The sequence below is a fragment of the Rutidosis leptorrhynchoides genome, chromosome 3, assembly GCF_046630445.1.
Source record: "Rutidosis leptorrhynchoides isolate AG116_Rl617_1_P2 chromosome 3, CSIRO_AGI_Rlap_v1, whole genome shotgun sequence".
Classification (NCBI taxonomy): Eukaryota; Viridiplantae; Streptophyta; class Magnoliopsida; order Asterales; family Asteraceae; genus Rutidosis; species Rutidosis leptorrhynchoides.
The window spans coordinates 664,237,599-664,256,628 of NC_092335.1; the positions used below are offsets into that span (position 1 = coordinate 664,237,599).

A 19,030-nucleotide genomic window follows, 5' to 3' on the forward strand; every position below is an offset into this window, starting at 1 on the left:
GGTTAAGTTCTCCTCGATAATCCCAAACAAACAACAACAACAAGACTCGATACCACATAAGTGGTGTATGGAGGAGGTGAGATGTAGACAATCTTTCCCCTATCCGAGAATAAAGACAAATCATTTCTCCATTCAGAGTGAAAACACTCTCAAAAGTAGAGAAAGTCATCCCTCTCTCTATTCGACGGATAGAGAGATTGCTTTCGAGTGAACCTCCGGCCAATAAGTATGAAAAAAATTCAAAAAATAAAAATAAAAATAAAATTTAGACGCCATGAAAAATGGTAAAATTAAATTTTCATGGGTGATCCAAACTGATTTTAAAAAAATATTAACAACACAAAGATTGTGTCAAATAATACTAAATGAAACCTTTTTTTACATTCACTTTTTTATATTTAAATTTAAATTGAACTTATAATCTTCTCATAAGATTTATGTTTAGTTCCATTAATTAGAAAAGTAAAGTAATTATGCACCATCTTATTACAATAATGTCTTTCAAAACTCACACAATAATAATCTCATAACTATAAATATAAATAAATAAATAAAATTACAATTACAATTACCTTCAAATACTTGTATTTATAAGTGTATATGGATTAAAAAACATAGGTTAAAATAAATGTGTAAAGATCATCATACATATATAAAAAATACGGAGTACCAATTTTCAACCACCAATAAAATCTCATGTTAGGATGCTTTTTTGTTTTTGGTTTCGTTCTTCAACGTGTTAGTGTTCAGCCCCTTGCATTAATTTTGTTGTTCGATAAAAGTTCACTCTCTTTTACGTTAGTTTTATTTTATGTTTTAAAAGAAAAACTTCCCTTGAAAATCCAGTTGATCTTTAAATTTTTTTTATTACTTTTATGTAAAATTAGATTAGAATCAGAATGTAATTACTTTGAATTTAACACAACATACATTAAATATGACAGGAATCAGAATCAATAAACAAGTCAACATTTTTTACCACTATGTATTAACTTATGCAGAACTCTATAAAGAATTCAAAAACTCACGTATCGTTAGTATAAACAACTGTCAGCATTGCATAAATTACAAGTAACCCCTTCAACATTATAACGAATTTGATGCTTCACACGCGCGTAAACATAACATTCTCAACATCTCCGTCACTTTCATTAAAACCGCTGTAATAACACACGCGCCATCCACGTCAGATTCTCACGTAACAATCATCGTCCAAATTTGCAGTTTGCAATTATCATTAACAGAAACATTTAATAAAATAAAAGACAATTAAACTTCTAAAGACTAGTTAATATTGCAATTAAGATCCAAACTCTATCATTTCCATACAAATCCAACTTCATAACATCTGAAAACTTTACAACTAATTAACTAACAACTTCAATTTCAATGTCTCATATCAAACCCTTAAAACTATCATTACTTCGATCTTCTGGTTGTGGCCCCACCGGTCTTAGCCGCCGGTGTTGCAGCCCTCTTTGCTGGCGCAGCTTTCTTCACTGGAGTCTTCTTCACAGCCGGCTTGGGAGCCACCGCTTTCTTTCCTGGTGAAGATCTAGTCGATGTCCTGGCAGCCTTAGCCGCCGGCATAGTCTCTTTCTTCGCCTTGGCAGCCGGTTTAGCCTTGGCAGTCGGCTTAGCTTTTGGAGCTGCTTTTGCTTTTGGAGCCGGCTTCGCCTTAGCAGCCGGTTTAGCTTTTGGAGCCGGTTTAGCCTTTGGAGCCGGTTTAGCTTTCGGACCAGGCTTAGCCTTCGCAGCCGGCTTAGATTTTGCAGCTGGCTTGGCTTTTGTTGCCGGCTTAGATTTTGCGGCCGGCTTAGCAGGAGCTTTAGATTTTGTAGCAGCAGCCGATTTCTTCTTCGCAGGTGCCTTTTTAGCAGCCGGCTTCTTCTTAGCCGGAGCAGATCCAGCGGCGGCTTTAGCCGACGGCAACTTGTAAGAACCTTTCACCTTAACAAGCTTATCTCCGGCAACCAGTTTCTTCAGCTGAGTTAACAACATCTTCTTAAAATTTGCAGGCAGATTCTTGTGTTTCTCTTCAATAAACTTCGCAATTGCAAACTGACTAGATCCATTTCTTTCCTTCAAGGTCACAATTGCATCCTTGATCATCTGCACAATCATCATTTCACAAAATTAGATTCAAAAACCTAATCAATTCATTTCAAATATTTCATAAAACCGTAACGAAATGCGTTTGAATTACCTCCAAGTAAGGTGGATGCTGAGGAGGATTCTTAGGTTTTCTCGGAGCGGCAGCTTTTTTCGTCGTCTTCTTGGATTTCGTTTCGGTGGCGACGGTTTCCGCCGGTGGAGTCTCAGTCGTATCGACGACGGCTGGTAAAGGATCCTCCTCGGCAGGTTGGGGTGGTACAATCGGTTCTTCCGTCGCCATTGAGGTAGTGTTTTTGTTTGTGCTAGGTTTAGGGTTAGGATTTGCAGGTATGTAAGAATGATGAATAAATTTGGGGATTTAAATAATGTGATTAAAATGAGGGCATATCCAAATAGTGAAATCTGATTGGCGGATAAACCTACACACGGATACAGTCAGTTTAAATCTTGTCCGTTGGATTAGATTTAATCAACGGTTTGGAAAAGAAAAGAGTGAGGCAATGGATGGAGTTGTAATGAAGATTTAAATGAGATGTTAAGGATGGTGTGTTTCTATGCTCGATTAATCAGAGCATAACTTGAACTACAGTTAATGAATTTAAATGAAAGTTTTTTAGTTCGGTAGGGAATCTTGTTAGCTTTAAGATGAATATTTACATTATCACTAAGAATAATTCATTAAGGAGATAATCGGATTTAAACCTATGATGGTCAAATTGTTCGGTTTCTAGTAGTAAATGACAGTTTCAAGCTTTTTTGAGAAATTATTTGAGGTCGTTGAGTAATTCGTTTGTATTGCGTGATGATGTGTTGATCGAGTAACACATAGATGCAAGAATTACTAAAAACCGACAAGAATTGAATATGATAAAGTTGCCTACGAAGTCATGCAACATGAACACTTCAAAGAACTTGAACAAAGCTAAATGTATCTTAATAATGGCACTTGCTATAAATTATTTTTGGAGTAGATATTTTGTTTTAGATAACAATAACAATGTTCATTGTAATTGGAATTTTATGGATTTTAACTATTGTACGAATCTATTATAATCAAGTCTTTAATGGTTAGGCGTTGTTTATATTTCCTATTGCGGGTAAAATGTTTTCTTTTGTTTCAAGTTTCAGATAATGTACGTATAGTAGAAGGTAGTGCATCAATGAACCGCGTGCACGATTATTCTCTAAAAGTGTACGCAAATGATTCATCGACAAAGTTAAATAAAGTTACACGCTCAAAATCACACAAATCTATTACAACAACCCAAAACTCATATCACGTGAATTTAATAAAAACGTTCTTAAACTAAAGAGATTTGCTTGAGTGTTACCAATAAGCTAAATGAGATCACGTTTTAAATCCAAGAGATCAACATCGCATCATGCCATTTGGTACTCGTCGTGGCTAGCTCATAAAGGCTTCGAAAACAGGGTAAAATGTATTTCTAACTAGTTGAATTTTTTGTTGATCGTTATAACGTCCAACTAGAAAGCTTGAAATTTACTCGACTAATATTGATGTGGTTGCCAACGATATCTTTGATCACGACACTAGGGATCGAGGTTTTTGTTGACAACTAAGTTACACAACCACCTATTATCAAATGGCGATTAAAGAGAGAAAATTAATCCTTCTCACGCATTGTTCGCTTAACATGAGGTAACAATATTAACGCATTCTCAAACATTAATATTTATAGTAAAACAAAATTGGTTGATGTAGTTATTTAAGTTTTAGAGAATAAGTACCAAACATTTAGTTTAATTTCAATAGGACCCATTTCTAGACGATCAATTAGCTTCCATTTATTCCACTCTAAACAATTTGTAACATTTCATACAAATGTGACGATGTTTAAAAATAAATAATTGTACCGTCAAACACAATAAAACACAATGCCTATCCAATTGGCGGATCCATAAATTTATATTGACGGGGCAAAAATAACTTGTAACAAAATCATAAAATATAAACATTAAAACTTTGATTTACCATTTTTTAACACGTTTTATTCATTTGAATTTCTTCACTTTTACTATAATACTTTCATTTTGATAAATGACTTTCGGATTGAAAGCGCGCTCGATGTCATTTGGTGGACGTTTGACTCTCGCGAAATCGGTGTTAAATAGTATTCAGTTGTATTATTTCTCGCTCTTTCGTGCCCCACCATGTGTGATTAAAAAACTCGAGTGTGTAAGATGTTTTTTTTTGTAGGTCGGGTAACAAATCAAAGATTTCTTGAGTTAAATGCGAGGAAACACTTCTCCCATATGGGTTGGGCGGGATAAATTTGGGTTCCCTCAAAAGCAAAAATTTGGCCTTAATCAGTAGGTGGTGGTGGTGGTGGTGGTGGAAGTTTAAAATCGAAACCGACTCATTATAAATCTTACAAAACTGTGTGGTCTAATGTTATTGGGAAAAGGTCCTTGATTGACTCACTCGATTTAAACTTCAGAAAATCATTTAGTAAGTCGATCGAGGACGGGGCTTCTACTTCATTTTAGGGTGAGACGTGGCTAGGTGATATTCCCTTCAAAGGCATATTCAAGAGACAAGCTCATATGGAATCTAACTTGGAGGTTTCGATCAAAGAGAGGTTGATACGGGACGGATCAAAGTGTGTTGCGGATTGGAGTTGGATAAGAACACCAACAGGACGCGCGAATGGTGAACTAGAGGAGTTAACGGAGTTATTGAAGTCGGCTCCTATGAACCCATAATCGAAAGACTCGTGGATATGGAATTGAAACAACCCAACCCGTAAGAATACGACAACTTTTTTTTATAAAATTAATTAACCATTAGCGCTCAATTAAATGGTTACATATATTCCATTTAAACAATATCACAATCGTAATGTTTACAAACGGCACAAAGGCCCTTAACAAATGTAACACAAGTTCGACCCATTCAAAAGATAGTTTTAATCCAAACGACACTTGAGCATGATTTGGGGCTAAACTACCCGTAACACTAGGTCGACTTCCAAAAGCTTCATCCAAGGCATCACCTATCAAAACAAAACGGAAGGCCACTAATCCAACCGAATACCCTTGCCTTTATCCAAGCCGGAGCCTAAAAAGATAAACAACAAGAGGGTAAGCAAAGCTTAGTGAGTGCAACAATTATACATACACATATATAACCCATCTATTTGCGTTCGCACCCACCAAATACCGCATACGAAAATACAACTCGAATAGCATGCCGTCTTACTCATAATGCTAGCAATTCGTACACTATCACAACATCACATTAGCATATACTCGCACAATATATATATATATATATATATATATATATATATATATATATATATATATATATAGCATGCTAAACAATATCCATCAACATAATATGGCTAACCATAACGCTATGGTGCTACCGGCACGTGGTTCACACCATACGCATTTGAGTCTCACTCTTTTATAGTGCTACCGGCACGTGGTTCACGCTTTGACACTACCGGCACGTGGTTCACGCCTCATTTTACAGTGCTACCGGCACGTGGTTCACACTTGATGCTACCGGCACGTGGTTCACATCCAAATTTTATAGTGCTACCGGCAGGTGTTCACACTTGATGCTATCGGCACGTGGTTCACATCATGTTATGGCACTACCGGCACGTGGTTCATACCATAACATTCACAAATACATATGCCATATACATATACGCATAATTATTCCACTCACCTTATATACTAGGCGATGAATTAACAACTCCGCAAGCTTCAAAGTGAAGTACCTAATACAATAAGTACACATTCAATACACAACTAGTGAAATTAACCACAATACTCCCTCTTGAGCATTTAATGACCCAATTTGCATTAAATGGCTCAACTACACCAAAACCGCCCATTAATGGCTAAGACTTGTCATAAATCACTAGGAACAAGTGATGTAAGTCTACTAACACCAACTAACCCGAACTATGGGCATTTCATACCCATTTCACCCAATTAGGTCAACTATTACTCATTTGACTCATTTTGACACTTACACTTGCAATTTTAGTCAAACATGACCCAAGATGATGCGTACGCACTACCGTGGTCAGCATTCAAGCACTTGATGAACGAGAAGTACCGTCCCAGAACCGAGGTCAATAAGCTCAAGACATAACTTAGAGGGTTACGAACCCAAGGATTTGATATTACCACGTACGAAAGACGATTCACAGAATTATGCCTATTGTGTCCGGGAGCGTTCGAAGATGAGGAAGAGAAGATCGACGCGTTTGTGAAAGAATTACCGGAAAGAATCCAAGAAGATATAAGTTCACACGAGCCCGCCTCCATATAACAGGCATGTAGAATGGCTCACAAACTAGTGAACCAGATTGAAGAAAGAATTAAAGAACAGACTGCTGAAGAGGCCAATGTGAAGCAAGTCAAAAGAAAGTGGGAGGAAAACGGTGATAAGAATCACCAATACAACAACAATAGCAATTACAACAATAATCGCAACAACTATCCCAACAATCGCAACATCAATCGCAACTACAACAAAAGGCCCAACAACAACAACAACAACAACAACAACAACAGCAACTACAACAATCATCCCAACAACAATAATAACCGCAACAACAACAACAATCAGAAGCAGCTATGCCAAAGGTGTGAAAAGTATCACTCGGGGTTCTGCACCAAATTTTGCAACAAGTGTAAAAGAAATGGTCATAGCGCGGCGAAGTGTGAGGTCTACGGACCAGGGGTTAACAGAACGAAAGGAACAAATGGTGTCGGAACGAGTAATGGTGGAGCAAGTAGTGTCGGAGCAAGTTATGCCAATGTAGTTTGTTATAAATGTGGAAAACCGGGCCACATTATTAGAAATTGCCCGAACCAAGAGAACACGAATGGACAAGGCCATTGAAGAGTTTTCAATATTAATGCGGCAGAGGCACAGGAAGACCCGGAGCTTGTTACGGGTACGTTTCTTATTGACAATAAATCTGCTTAAGTTTTATTTGATTCGGGTGCGGATAGAAGCTATATGAGTAGAGATTTTTGTGCTAAATTAAGTTGTCCACTGACGCCTTTGGATAGTAAATTTTTACTCGAATTAGCAAATGGTAAATTAATTTCATCAGATAATATATGTTGGAATCGATAAATTAAACTGGTTAGCGAAACATTTAAGATTGACTTGATACCAGTAGAGTTAGGGAGTTTTGATGTGATAATCGGTATGGACTGGTTGAAAGAAGTGAAAGCAGAGATCGTTTGTTACAAAAATGCAATTCGTATTATACGAGAAAAAGGAAAACCCTTAATGGTGTACGGAGAAAAGGGCAACACGAAGCTACATCTTATTAGTAATTTGAAGGCACAAAAACTAATAAGAAAAGGTTGCTATGCTGTTCTAGCACACGTCGAGAAAGTACAAACTGAAGAAAAGAGCATCAATGATGTTCCCGTCGCAAAAGAATTTCCCGATGTATTTCCGAAAGAATTACCGGGACTACCTCCACATCGATCTGTTGAATTTCAAATAGATCTTGTACCAGGAGCTGCACCAATAGCTCGTGCTCCTTATAGACTCGCACCCAGCGAGATGAAAGAACTGCAAAGCCAACTGCAAGAACTATTAGAACGTGGTTTCATTCGACCAAGCACATCACCATGGGGAGCTCCTGTTTTATTTGTCAAGAAGAAGGACGGTACATTTAGATTGTGTATTGACTACAGAGAGTTGAACAAACTTACCATCAAAAACCGTTATCCACTGCCGAGAATTGACAACTTATTTGATCAACTACAAGGCTCGTCGATTTATTCGAAGAACGATTTACGTTCTGGATATCATCAAATGCGAGTAAAGGAGGATGATATTCCAAAAACTGCTTTTAGGACGCGTTATGGTCATTACGAGTTTATGGTTATGCCGTTTGGATTGACTAACGCACCAGCTGTGTTCATGGACCTTATGAACTGAGTGTGTGGGCCATATCTTGACAAGTTTGTCATTGTTTTCATCGATGACATACTTATTTACTCAAAGAATGATCAAGAGCACGAAGAACATTTGAGAAAAGTGCTAGAAGTATTGAGGAAAGAAAAATTGTACGCTAAGTTTTCAAAGTGTGCATTTTGGTTGGAAGAAGTTCAATTCCTCGGTCACATAGTGAACAAAAAAGGTATCCAGGTAGACCCGGCAAAGATCGAAACCGTTGAAAAGTGGGAAACCCCAAAAACTCCGAAGCATATACGTCAATTTTTAGGATTGGCTGGTTACTACAGAAGATTCATCCAAGATTTATCCAAAATAGCAAAACCCTTGACTGCATTAACGCATAAAGGGAAGAAATTTGAATGGAAGGATGAACAAGAGAAGGCGTTTCAATTATTGAAGAAAAAGCTAACTACGGCACCTATATTGTCATTGCCTGAAGGGAATGATGATTTTGTGATTTATTGTGACGCATCAAAGCAAGGTCTCGGTTGTGTATTAATGCAACGGACGAAGGTGATTGCTTATGCGTCTAGACAATTGAAGATTCACGAGCAAAATTATACGACGCATGATTTGGAATTAGGCGCGGTTGTTTTTGCATTAAAGACTTGGAGGCACTACTTATATGGGGTCAAAAGTATTATATATACCGACCACAAAAGTCTTCAACACATATTTAATCAGAAACAACTGAATATGAGGTAGCGTAGGTGGATTGAATTGTTGAATGATTACGACTTTGAGATTCGTTACCACCCGGGGAAGGCAAATGTGGTAGCCGACGCCTTGAGCAGAAAGGACAGAGAAACCATTCGAGTAAAATCTATGAATATAATGATTCACACTAACCTTACTACTCAAATAAAGGAGGCGCAACAAGGAGTTTTAAAAGAGGGAAATTTAAATGATGAAATACCCAAAGGATCGGAGAAGCATCTTAATATTCGGGAAGACGGAACCCGGTATAGGGCTGAAAGAATTTGGGTACCAAAATTTGGAGATATGAGAGAAATGGTACTCAGAGAAGCTCATAAAACCAGATACTCAATACATCCTAGAACGGGGAAGATGTACAAGGATCTTAAGAAACATTTTTGGTGGCCAGGTATGAAAGCCGATATTGCTAAATATGTAGGAGAATGTTTGACGTGTTCTAAGGTCAAAGCTGAACATCAGAAACCATCAGGTCTACTACAACAACCTGAAATCTCAGAATGGAAATGGGAAAACATTACCATGGATTTCATTACTAAATTTCCAAGGACTGCAAGTGGTTATGATACTATTTGGGTAATAGTTGATCATCTCACCAAGTCAGCACACTTCCTGCCAATAAGAGAAGATGACAAGATGGAGAAGTTAGCACGACTGTATTTGAAGGAAGTCGTATCCAGACATGGAATACCAATCTCTATTATCTCTGATAGGGATGGCAGATTTATTTCAAGATTCTGGCAGACATTACAGCAAGCATTGGGAACTAGTCTAGACATGAGTACTGCCTATCATCTACAAACTGATGGGCAGAGCGAAAGGACAATACAAACGCTTGAAGACATGCTACGAGCTTGTGTTATTGATTTCGGAAACAGTTGGGATCGACATCTACCGTTAGCAGAATTTTCCTACAACAACAGCTACCATTCAAGCATTGAGATGGTGCCGTTTGAAGCACTTTATGGTAGAAAGTGCAGGTCTCCGATTTGTTGGAGTGAAGTGGGGGATAGACAGATTACGGGTCCGGAGATAATACAAGAAACTACCGAGAAAATCATCCAAATTCAACAAAGATTGAAAACCGCTCAGAGTCTACAAAAGAGCTACGCGGACAGTAAAAGAAAAGATATAGAGTTTGAAATTGGAGAAATGGTCATGCTTAAGGTTTCACCTTGGAAAGGCGTTGTTCGATTTGGTAAACGGGGGAAACTAAATCCAAGGTACATTGGACCATTCAAGATTATAGATCGTGTCGGACCAGTAGCTTACCAACTGGAGCTACCTCAACAACTCGTGGCTGTACATAACACTTTCCACGTCTCAAATTTGAAGAAATGTTTTGCTAAAGAAGATCTCACTATTCCGTTGGACGAAATCCAAATCAATGAAAAACTTCAATTCATTGAAGAACCCGTCGAAATAATGGATCGTGAGGTTAAGAGACTTAAACAAAACAAGATACCGATTGTTAAGGTTCGATGGAATGCTCGTAGAGGACCCGAGTTCACCTGGGAGCGTGAAGATCAGATGAAGAAGAAATACCCGCATTTATTTCCAGAAGATACGTCAACACCTCCAACTGCTTAAAATTTCGGGACGAAATTTATTTAACGGGTAGGTACTGTAGTGACCCGAACTTTTCCATGTTTATATATATATATTAAATGAAATTGTTATTTACATGATTAAGTGTTTCCAATATGTTAAGCAATCAAACTTGTTAAGACTTGATTAATTGAAATAGGTTTCATATAGACAATTGACCACCCAAGTTGACCGGTGATTCACGAACGTTAAAACTTGTAAAAACTATACGATGACATATATATGGTTATATATATAGTTAACATGATTTTATTATAAGTATGTATCTCATTAGGTATTTTAACAATGAGTTATATACATAAAAATGAGACTATTAATTTAAGAAACTCGAAAACGATATATATAACGATTATCGTTATAACAACGTCTTACTAGGTACATATGAATCATATTAAGATATTGATACACTTGGTTAATTATATTAAATGATAAGTAAATATATTATTAAGTGTATTAACAATGAAATACATATGTAAAAATAAGACTACTAACTTAATGATTTCGAAACGAGACATATATGTAACGATTATCGTTGTAACGACATTTAACTGTATATACATCATACTAAGATATATTATATATCATAATATCATGATAATATAACAATTTAACATCTCATTTGTTATAATAAACAATGGGTTAACAACATTCAACAAGATCGTTAACCTAAAGTTTTCAAAACAACATTTACATGTAACGACTAACGATGACTTAACGACTCAGTTAAAATGTATATACATGTAGTGTTTTAATATGTATTCATACACTTTTGAAAGACTTCAAGACACTTATCAAAATACTTCTACTTAACAAAAATGCTTACAATTACATCCTCGTTCAGTTTCATCAACAATTCTACTCGTATGCACCCGTATTCGTACTCGTACAATACACAGCTTTTAGATGTATGTACTATTGGTATATACACTCCAATGATCAGCTCTTAGCAGCCCATGTGAGTCACCTAACACATGTGGGAACCATCATTTGGCAACTAGCATGAAATATCTCATAAAATTACAAAAATATGAGTAATCATTCATGACTTATTTACATGAAAACAAAATTACATATCCTTTATATCTAATCCATACACCAACGACCAAAAACACCTACAAACACTTTCATTCTTCAATTTTCTTCATCTAATTGATCTCTCTCAAGTTCTATCTTCAAGTTCTAAGTGTTCTTCATAAATTCCAAAAGTTCTAGTTTCATAAAATCAAGAATACTTCCAAGATTGCAAGTTTACTTCCAAGTTTTCTAAATCCATTCCAAGTAATCATCCAAGATCAAGAAACCTTTGTTACTTACAGTAGGTTATCTTTCTAATACAAGGTAATAATCATATTCAAACTTTAATTCAATTTCTATAACTATAACAATCTTATTTCGAGTGGAAATCTTACTTGAAATTGTTTTCGTGTCATGATTCTGCTTCAAGAACTTTCAAGCCATCCAAGGATCCTTTGAAGCTAGATCTATTTTTCTCATTTCCAGTAGGTTTATCCAAGGAACTTGAGGTAGTAATGATGTTCATAACATCATTCGATTCATACATATAAAGCTATCTTATTCGAAGGTTTAAACTTGTAATCACTAGAACATAGTTTAGTTAATTCTAAACTTGTTCGCAAATAAAAGTTAATCCTTCTAACTTGACTTTTAAAATCAACTAAACACATGTTCTATATCTATATGATATGCTAACTTAATGATTTAAAACCTGGAAACACGAAAAACACCGTAAAACTGGATTTACGCCGTCGTAGTAACACCGCGGGCTGTTTTGGGTTAGTTAATTCAAAACTATGATAAACTTTGATTTAAAAGTTGTTATTCTGGGAAAATGATTTTTATTATGAACATGAAACTATATCCAAAAATTATGGTTAAACTCAAAGTGGAAGTATGTTTTCTAAAATGGTCATCTAGATGTCGTTCTTTCGACTGAAATGACTACCTTTACAAAAATGACTTGTAACTTATTTTTCCGACTATAAACCTATACTTTTTCTGTTTAGATTCATAAAATAGAGTTCAATATGAAACCATAGCAATTTGATTCACTCAAAACGGATTTAAAATGAAGAAGTTAAGGGTAAAACAATATTGGATAATTTTTCTCATTTTAGCTACGTGAAAATTGGTAACAATTCTATTCCAACCATAATTTAATCAACTTGTATTGTATATTATGCAATCTTGAGATACCATAGACACGTATACAATGTTTCAACCTATCATGTCGACACATCTATATATATTTCGGAACAACCATAGACACTCTATATGTGAATGTTGGAGTTAGCTATACAGGGTTGAGGTTGATTCCAAAATATATATAGTTTGAGTTGTGATCAATACTGAGATACGTATACACTGGGTCGTGGATTGATTCAAGATAATATTTATCGATTTATTTCTGTACATCTAACTGTGGACAACTAGTTGTAGGTTACTAACGAGGACAGCTGACTTAATAAACTTAAAACATCAAAATATATTAAAAGTGTTGTAAATATATTTTGAACATACTTTGATATATATGTATATATTGTTATAGGTTCGTGAATCAATCAGTGGCCAAGTCTTACTTCCCGACGAAGTAAAAATATGTGAAAGTGAGTTATAGTCCCACATTTAAAATCTAATATTTTTGGGATGAGAATACATGCAGGTTTTATAAATAATTTACAAAATAGACACAAGTACGTGAAACTACATTCTATGGTTGAATTATCGAAATCGAATATGCCCCTTTTTATTAAGTCTGGTAATCTAAGAATTAGGGAACGGACACCCTAATTGACGCGAATCCTAAAGATAGATCTATTGGGCCTAACAAACCCCATCCAAAGTACCGGATGCTTTAGTACTTCGAAATTTATATCATATCCGAAGGGTGTCCCGGAATGATGGGGATATTCTTAAATATGCATCTTGTTAATGTCGGTTACCAGGTGTTCACCATATGAATGATTTTTATCTCTATGTATGGGATGTGTATTGAAATATGAAATCTTGTGGTCTATTGTTATGATTTGATATATATAGGTTAAACCTATAACTCACCAACATTTTTGTTGACGTTTAAAGCATGTTATTCTCAGGTGAATACTAAGAGCTTCCGCTGTTGCATACTAAAATAAGGACAAGATTTGGAGTCCATGTTTGTATGATATTGTGTAAAAACTGCATTCAAGAAACTGATTTCGATGTAACATATTTGTATTGTAAACCATTATGTAATGGTCGTGTGTAAACAGGATATTTTAGATTATCATTATTTGATAATCTACGTAAAGCTTTTTAAACCTTTATTTATGAAATAAAGGTTATGGTTTGTTTTAAAAATGAATGCAGTCTTTGAAAAACGTCTCATATAGAGGCCAAAATCTCGCAACGAAATCAATTAATATGGAACGTTTTTAATCAATAAGAACGGGACATTTCATTGTACACCTCGTTCACGCTTCCTATATTCGTTTAAACTTCGTATTTAAGTCTCAATGGCCTAACGCTATCAAAACCTATGTATATACTTATACATGCATCCAATCTCAAACGTAAAATGTGAATATATCTCGTATACATCGAGTTAACACTCTATATCGTTTAATCACATAAACAAGCGAAATATAAATGTTCTAACGATTTAATAAGTACCTTAAGACACGTATGAAGAATACGGGATGTTACAACTCTCCCCCACTTGAATCAGAGCGTGTCCTTGCAATCCAAGCCGCATGACAAGCCGGAAGATACACCAATATTTTAACGACCCGTCAAAGTACACTTGACGACCATCGTTATCTTGGTCCCACAGCTTGATCATAACTCTATATGAATTTAATAAATAACCTTGCATTCTTTATTTAAAAATGATTTCCTACAAAGAAAACCTATCAAAATATGTAAGTTTAGAAAAACCATACATTATTACTGAACTAAAAGTTGACCAAAACAAAGTCAACAGCATCCACTATTAAATGTATCAAAATAGAATGCAAGTTATTGTTTAACAAAAGCTGCCATCAAAAATATGCAGACTCTCTAAGCACAGCAGAAGCAATCTATCATGAACCTGAGAATAAAACATGCAAGTAACTGTCAACAAAAAATGTTGAGTGAATTATAGGTTTAATATTGCAAACAATATTTAATTTGAACAAATAAAACTTTATGTTTGAAAATATAAAAACTCCTTTCTGGACCACAAAATTATATGCTAGAAAACATATAAAAACATTATTCCATTTACCGTGAGCCACCTGGTAACCACTTAACTATTTATTTACCCTTGCCAAATACAATAAATAATATACACTGAACAAGTGTATCTACAACAAATTACGAAGTACTAAACATTCCGATTATAAATTGCTAGCTCGACTAGCTCGAAATGGGGTTGTCAAACCCGATAGATCTATCCGTAGGATTCGCGTTCACCAGTAGAAACCAGTGATTACAGTTACCAGACTAGAGAATATTTTTGTTCAACTCACAATGAATAATTTAAACCAACCTCCACTTGTGTCCAAAATATAAAATAAATTGCATGTATTCTCATCCCAAAAGATTTAAAATAGAAAATGGGACTATAACTCACCTTAATAGCAAACGAAGTAACCACACAAACATGCGAACAACAAATGAAGTAAAGTGATCAGGAATGATCACAACGCCGACCTATAAATAAAGCAGGTCGATATAAATAATTAACTTAGGTCAAGTCTTAGTATGATAGCTATTGTACATGTTGCAAGTAGACATAGAACAACACTCAACATGCATCGGTTTGATCGAAACAGCGTACGGACACACACTTTCTATTTTTGGAAAGTTTCTATTTTTAGAAAGTTTCTATTTTTGGAAAGTTTCTATTTTTGGAAAGTTTATAAGTTAGGAAAATTTCCTTAATTAGAAAGTCAACAAAAGTCAACTGAAAGTCAAAGTCAACTGAAAGTCAAAGTCAACTGAAAGTCAACTCAAAAGTCAACCTTGGTCAAACATAGTCAACGTTAATTTTAAAAGTGTAAGTTATAATAATAATGTAAGTTATAACGTTTATTAAAGTTAAATATGTCTAATTATGTCATAACATAAGTTTAATTAAATTAAAATGAATTATTAAAGTTAATATAAGTTTAAATGATATAATTAATATAACATAAGTATTTAATTAATTAATTAAATATTAGTCATAATATAAGTATTATTCATTAATAATAAATTTTAAATTATATCATAAGTATTATTAATTAATAATGAATTATTAATCATATCATAAGTTTCTAATTATAATCATTAAATCATAAGTATTTAATAATTAAATTATAATTAAATAATAACTAAGCCTTATAATAATTAAATAATTAATTAATCCTTATTATAAGTCTTATTATAATAATCTCATAATATAAGTTTAATACTTATCATAAGTATTTTCCATTAATAATGAAAGTATTATTAATCACAAGTTTAATTAAAATGTTAATTAAATCATAAGTATTAATTAAATGATATACGGAGTAATAAATATATATCATAAGTCTTAAATAATAATAATAATTACTTTTTATATCATAAGTAATTAAATAATAATGAAATCCATTATTTATATCATAAGTTTAATAATAAATCCCAAGTTTTAAATCAAAAGTTCATCGGGTCGTATCCTGAGCCCCGGGTGTCGGTTTTCGGCGAGCCTTACATATATCTCCGCCTAAGCAAACCACCCGACACTTTGGTACACTTAAGAACACACCATGAACAGCCCACAAGTCGTGATATACAGCCAATACACTACTTGGAACTTCAATTCAATCAAATACGTGTTTTAGACGTAACGGGTGATTCGTGGCTCGGATTGAGATGACCCGAACATGAAAGTTCGCCCCACCATCAGTCCTAACACACTAACACACCCTAAAGTCACCAAATATGGTCACAAAGTCTGACCAAACCTGGTTCATACCAAAATCACATTTCAATCTTAACAAAATACCACTTTGCTCGTATCTAGGGCTCCGGGAATCGAAACGACATGAATCCGGAGTCTAAAATTAATGTCTTGATGAGAAGAACTCATTTATATACTTTATTTTATGATCAAAATCAGTTACAATATCAGAAACACACAAAAAAGCCGCTGTCCCAATTTTATCAAACCGAAAAAATATGCAATCGAGCAATTCTACGCATACAATCAACAATACAATAACATATTATCATCATACTATCAATATAACATGTAAAAACAGAAAAATAATTGAAAAATTGAAAATCTAGGGTTAGGGTTTATACCCTAATCAACAATCAAGTAATATGAACGCGTAGAGATCGTTGTGTAGAATCCGAATATGTGAATGATTTCTTGATCCAAGTATTATTTGATGAAGATGATGATGGATTATGGTGGTGGTGGTGACGGCTAGGGAGGGAGAAGAGGAGAGAGCACCAAATGAATTTTAGGGTTGATAAAATTAGGAATAAAATGTGAAAATGAGGAGAATTGCAAAAATGAAAGGGGTATACCCCCTCCCCATGGGGTGTCCGTCTAAAATCTATGGGGTGGGCCCCATTTCTGGGCCTAATTGATGCTAATATAAATTGCTTGTGGCCCGGATGCCCGAACGAAGCCCTAAACGCGAAAACACCGCTACGCGATTGATTTTTCGGAGAGATAACAAATACGTGACGAATAAAATATATAAACACTATATATGATCATATGACATTAAAATATCATATTTAAAATAATTAGGACTTAAAAATCCCAAAAGCTCGACCGTTGGTTTGAAAACCGAAAAGATTCGCCGGATAGAAATCCGCGACACGTAGAAACGTACAATTAAAGATATGAATACAAATATTCATATAACACATAATAATTAATATATTATTACAAGGATAATAATATAGGTCATAGAAATGACGTGGCACGAATAATAGTTAACGATCGTTAAATAATTAACGGTAAAAGATAACGAAAAAGGTAGGGTCGTTACAGTACCTTCCCGTTACGGAAATTTCGTCCCGAAATTTAAGCAGGTGCAGGGGTTGACTCGGCATCTGGGAACAAATGCGGGTACTTCTGCCTCATCTGATCTTCACGCTCCCAAGTGAACTCGGGACCGTGTCTGGCGTTCCATCTAACTCGAACAATAGGAATTCTACTTTGTTTGAGAGTCTTAACATCTCGATCCATAATTTCAACAGGTTCCTCAATAAAATATAGTTGCTTATCAACATGAAGCTCCTTCAGAGGAATAGTCTTATCGGCCTCGGCCCAACACTTCTTCAAATTTGACACGTGAAAAATGTCGTAAACAACACTGAGTTCTTGTGGCAATTTCAAACGATAAGCCATGGGTCCAACTCTCTCAATAATCTCAAACGGTCCAACAAAACGAGGATTCAACTTTCCTCTTTTACAAAAACGTATCACGCCCTTCCAAGGTGATACCTTCAACATAACACGATCACCGACCTGAAATTCAATATCGTTCCTTTTCTTATTGGCATAACTCTTTTGCGACTTCTGGCGGTTCTCAAACTTTCTTTAATCTGTACGATTTTCTCGGTAGTCTCATGAATAACTTCTGGGCCTGTGAGTTGAGCATCCCCAACCGCATTCCAACAGATAGGAGACCTACACTTTCTACCATACAGAGCTTCAAACGGTGCGGCTTCAATACTTCCATGATAACTATTATTATAAGAAAATTCAGCCAATGGAAAGTATCTATCCTACCCATTACCAAAATCAATCACGCATGCTCGTAACATGTCTTCCAAAGTTTGAATGGTCCTTTCACTCTGACCATCCGTCTGCGGATGATAAGCGGTGCTCATATCCACTTTAGTTCCTAAAGCTTCCTGTAAGGGTTGCCAAAACCTCGATATAAATCGACTGTCTCGGTCTGAAATAATAGATACAGGAACACCATGCCTTGAAATAATCCCCTTCAAATACAAACGAGTAAGCTTCTTTATCGAATCCGTTTCCTTAATCGGTAAGAAATGAGCTGATTTTGTGAGTCGGTCAACAATCACGCAAATGGTATCATAACCACCCACAACTCTCGGTAACTTTGTAATAAAATCCGTTGTAATACCTTCCCACTTCCACTCGGGAATCTCAGGTTACACCAAAAGTCCAGACGGTTTCTGATGTTCAGCTTTAACCTTAGCACAGGTCAAACACTTAGCCACATACGTAACCACATCAGCTTTAAAATTAGGCCACCAATACAGCTCCTTAAGATCATGATACGTCTTTCCTGAACCAGGATGAATAGAGTACCTAGATTTATGAGCCTCATCTAAAACAAGTTGTCGCAGATCACCAAACTTCGGAACCCAAAGGCGTCCCGTAAAATACCGAGTACCATCGGTTCGTACCTCTAACTGTTTACTCAAGTCTCGGACCTTCCGTTACAAAATTCTCCTCCTTCAAGGCTTCTTGTTGTGCCTCAAGAATCTGCCTTGCGAGGTTTGTTCGAATTGTCATATTCAAGGCCCTAAACCTGCGAGGTTCAGCCCCTTTCTTTACGACTTAACGCATCAGCCACAACATTGGCCTTTCCCGGATGATATAAAAGTTCACAATCATAATAA

The 19,030-nt window shown here is 35.4% G+C and overlaps 2 protein-coding genes across 2 annotated transcripts in view; one reads left to right on the top strand and one right to left on the bottom strand.

The window, feature by feature from the left end:
* Positions 1–19,030, top strand: part of LOC139902575 (uncharacterized) — a 41,920-nt gene that overhangs the window by 4,154 nt on the left and 18,736 nt on the right. The window contains exon 10 of the mRNA XM_071885182.1: positions 7,416–7,478. Within this exon, the coding sequence (XP_071741283.1) occupies positions 7,416–7,478 (63 nt within the window). The remainder of the gene's footprint in view (positions 1–7,415; positions 7,479–19,030) is intronic.
* Positions 1,270–2,440, bottom strand: LOC139899278 (uncharacterized). The gene is made up of 2 exons (XM_071882098.1): positions 2,207–2,440; positions 1,270–2,112 (listed from the first exon to the last, which is right to left on the bottom strand). The coding sequence occupies exons 1-2, from the start codon at positions 2,393–2,395 to the stop codon at positions 1,420–1,422; spliced, it is 882 nt and encodes a 293-aa protein (XP_071738199.1). The 5' UTR covers positions 2,396–2,440; the 3' UTR covers positions 1,270–1,419.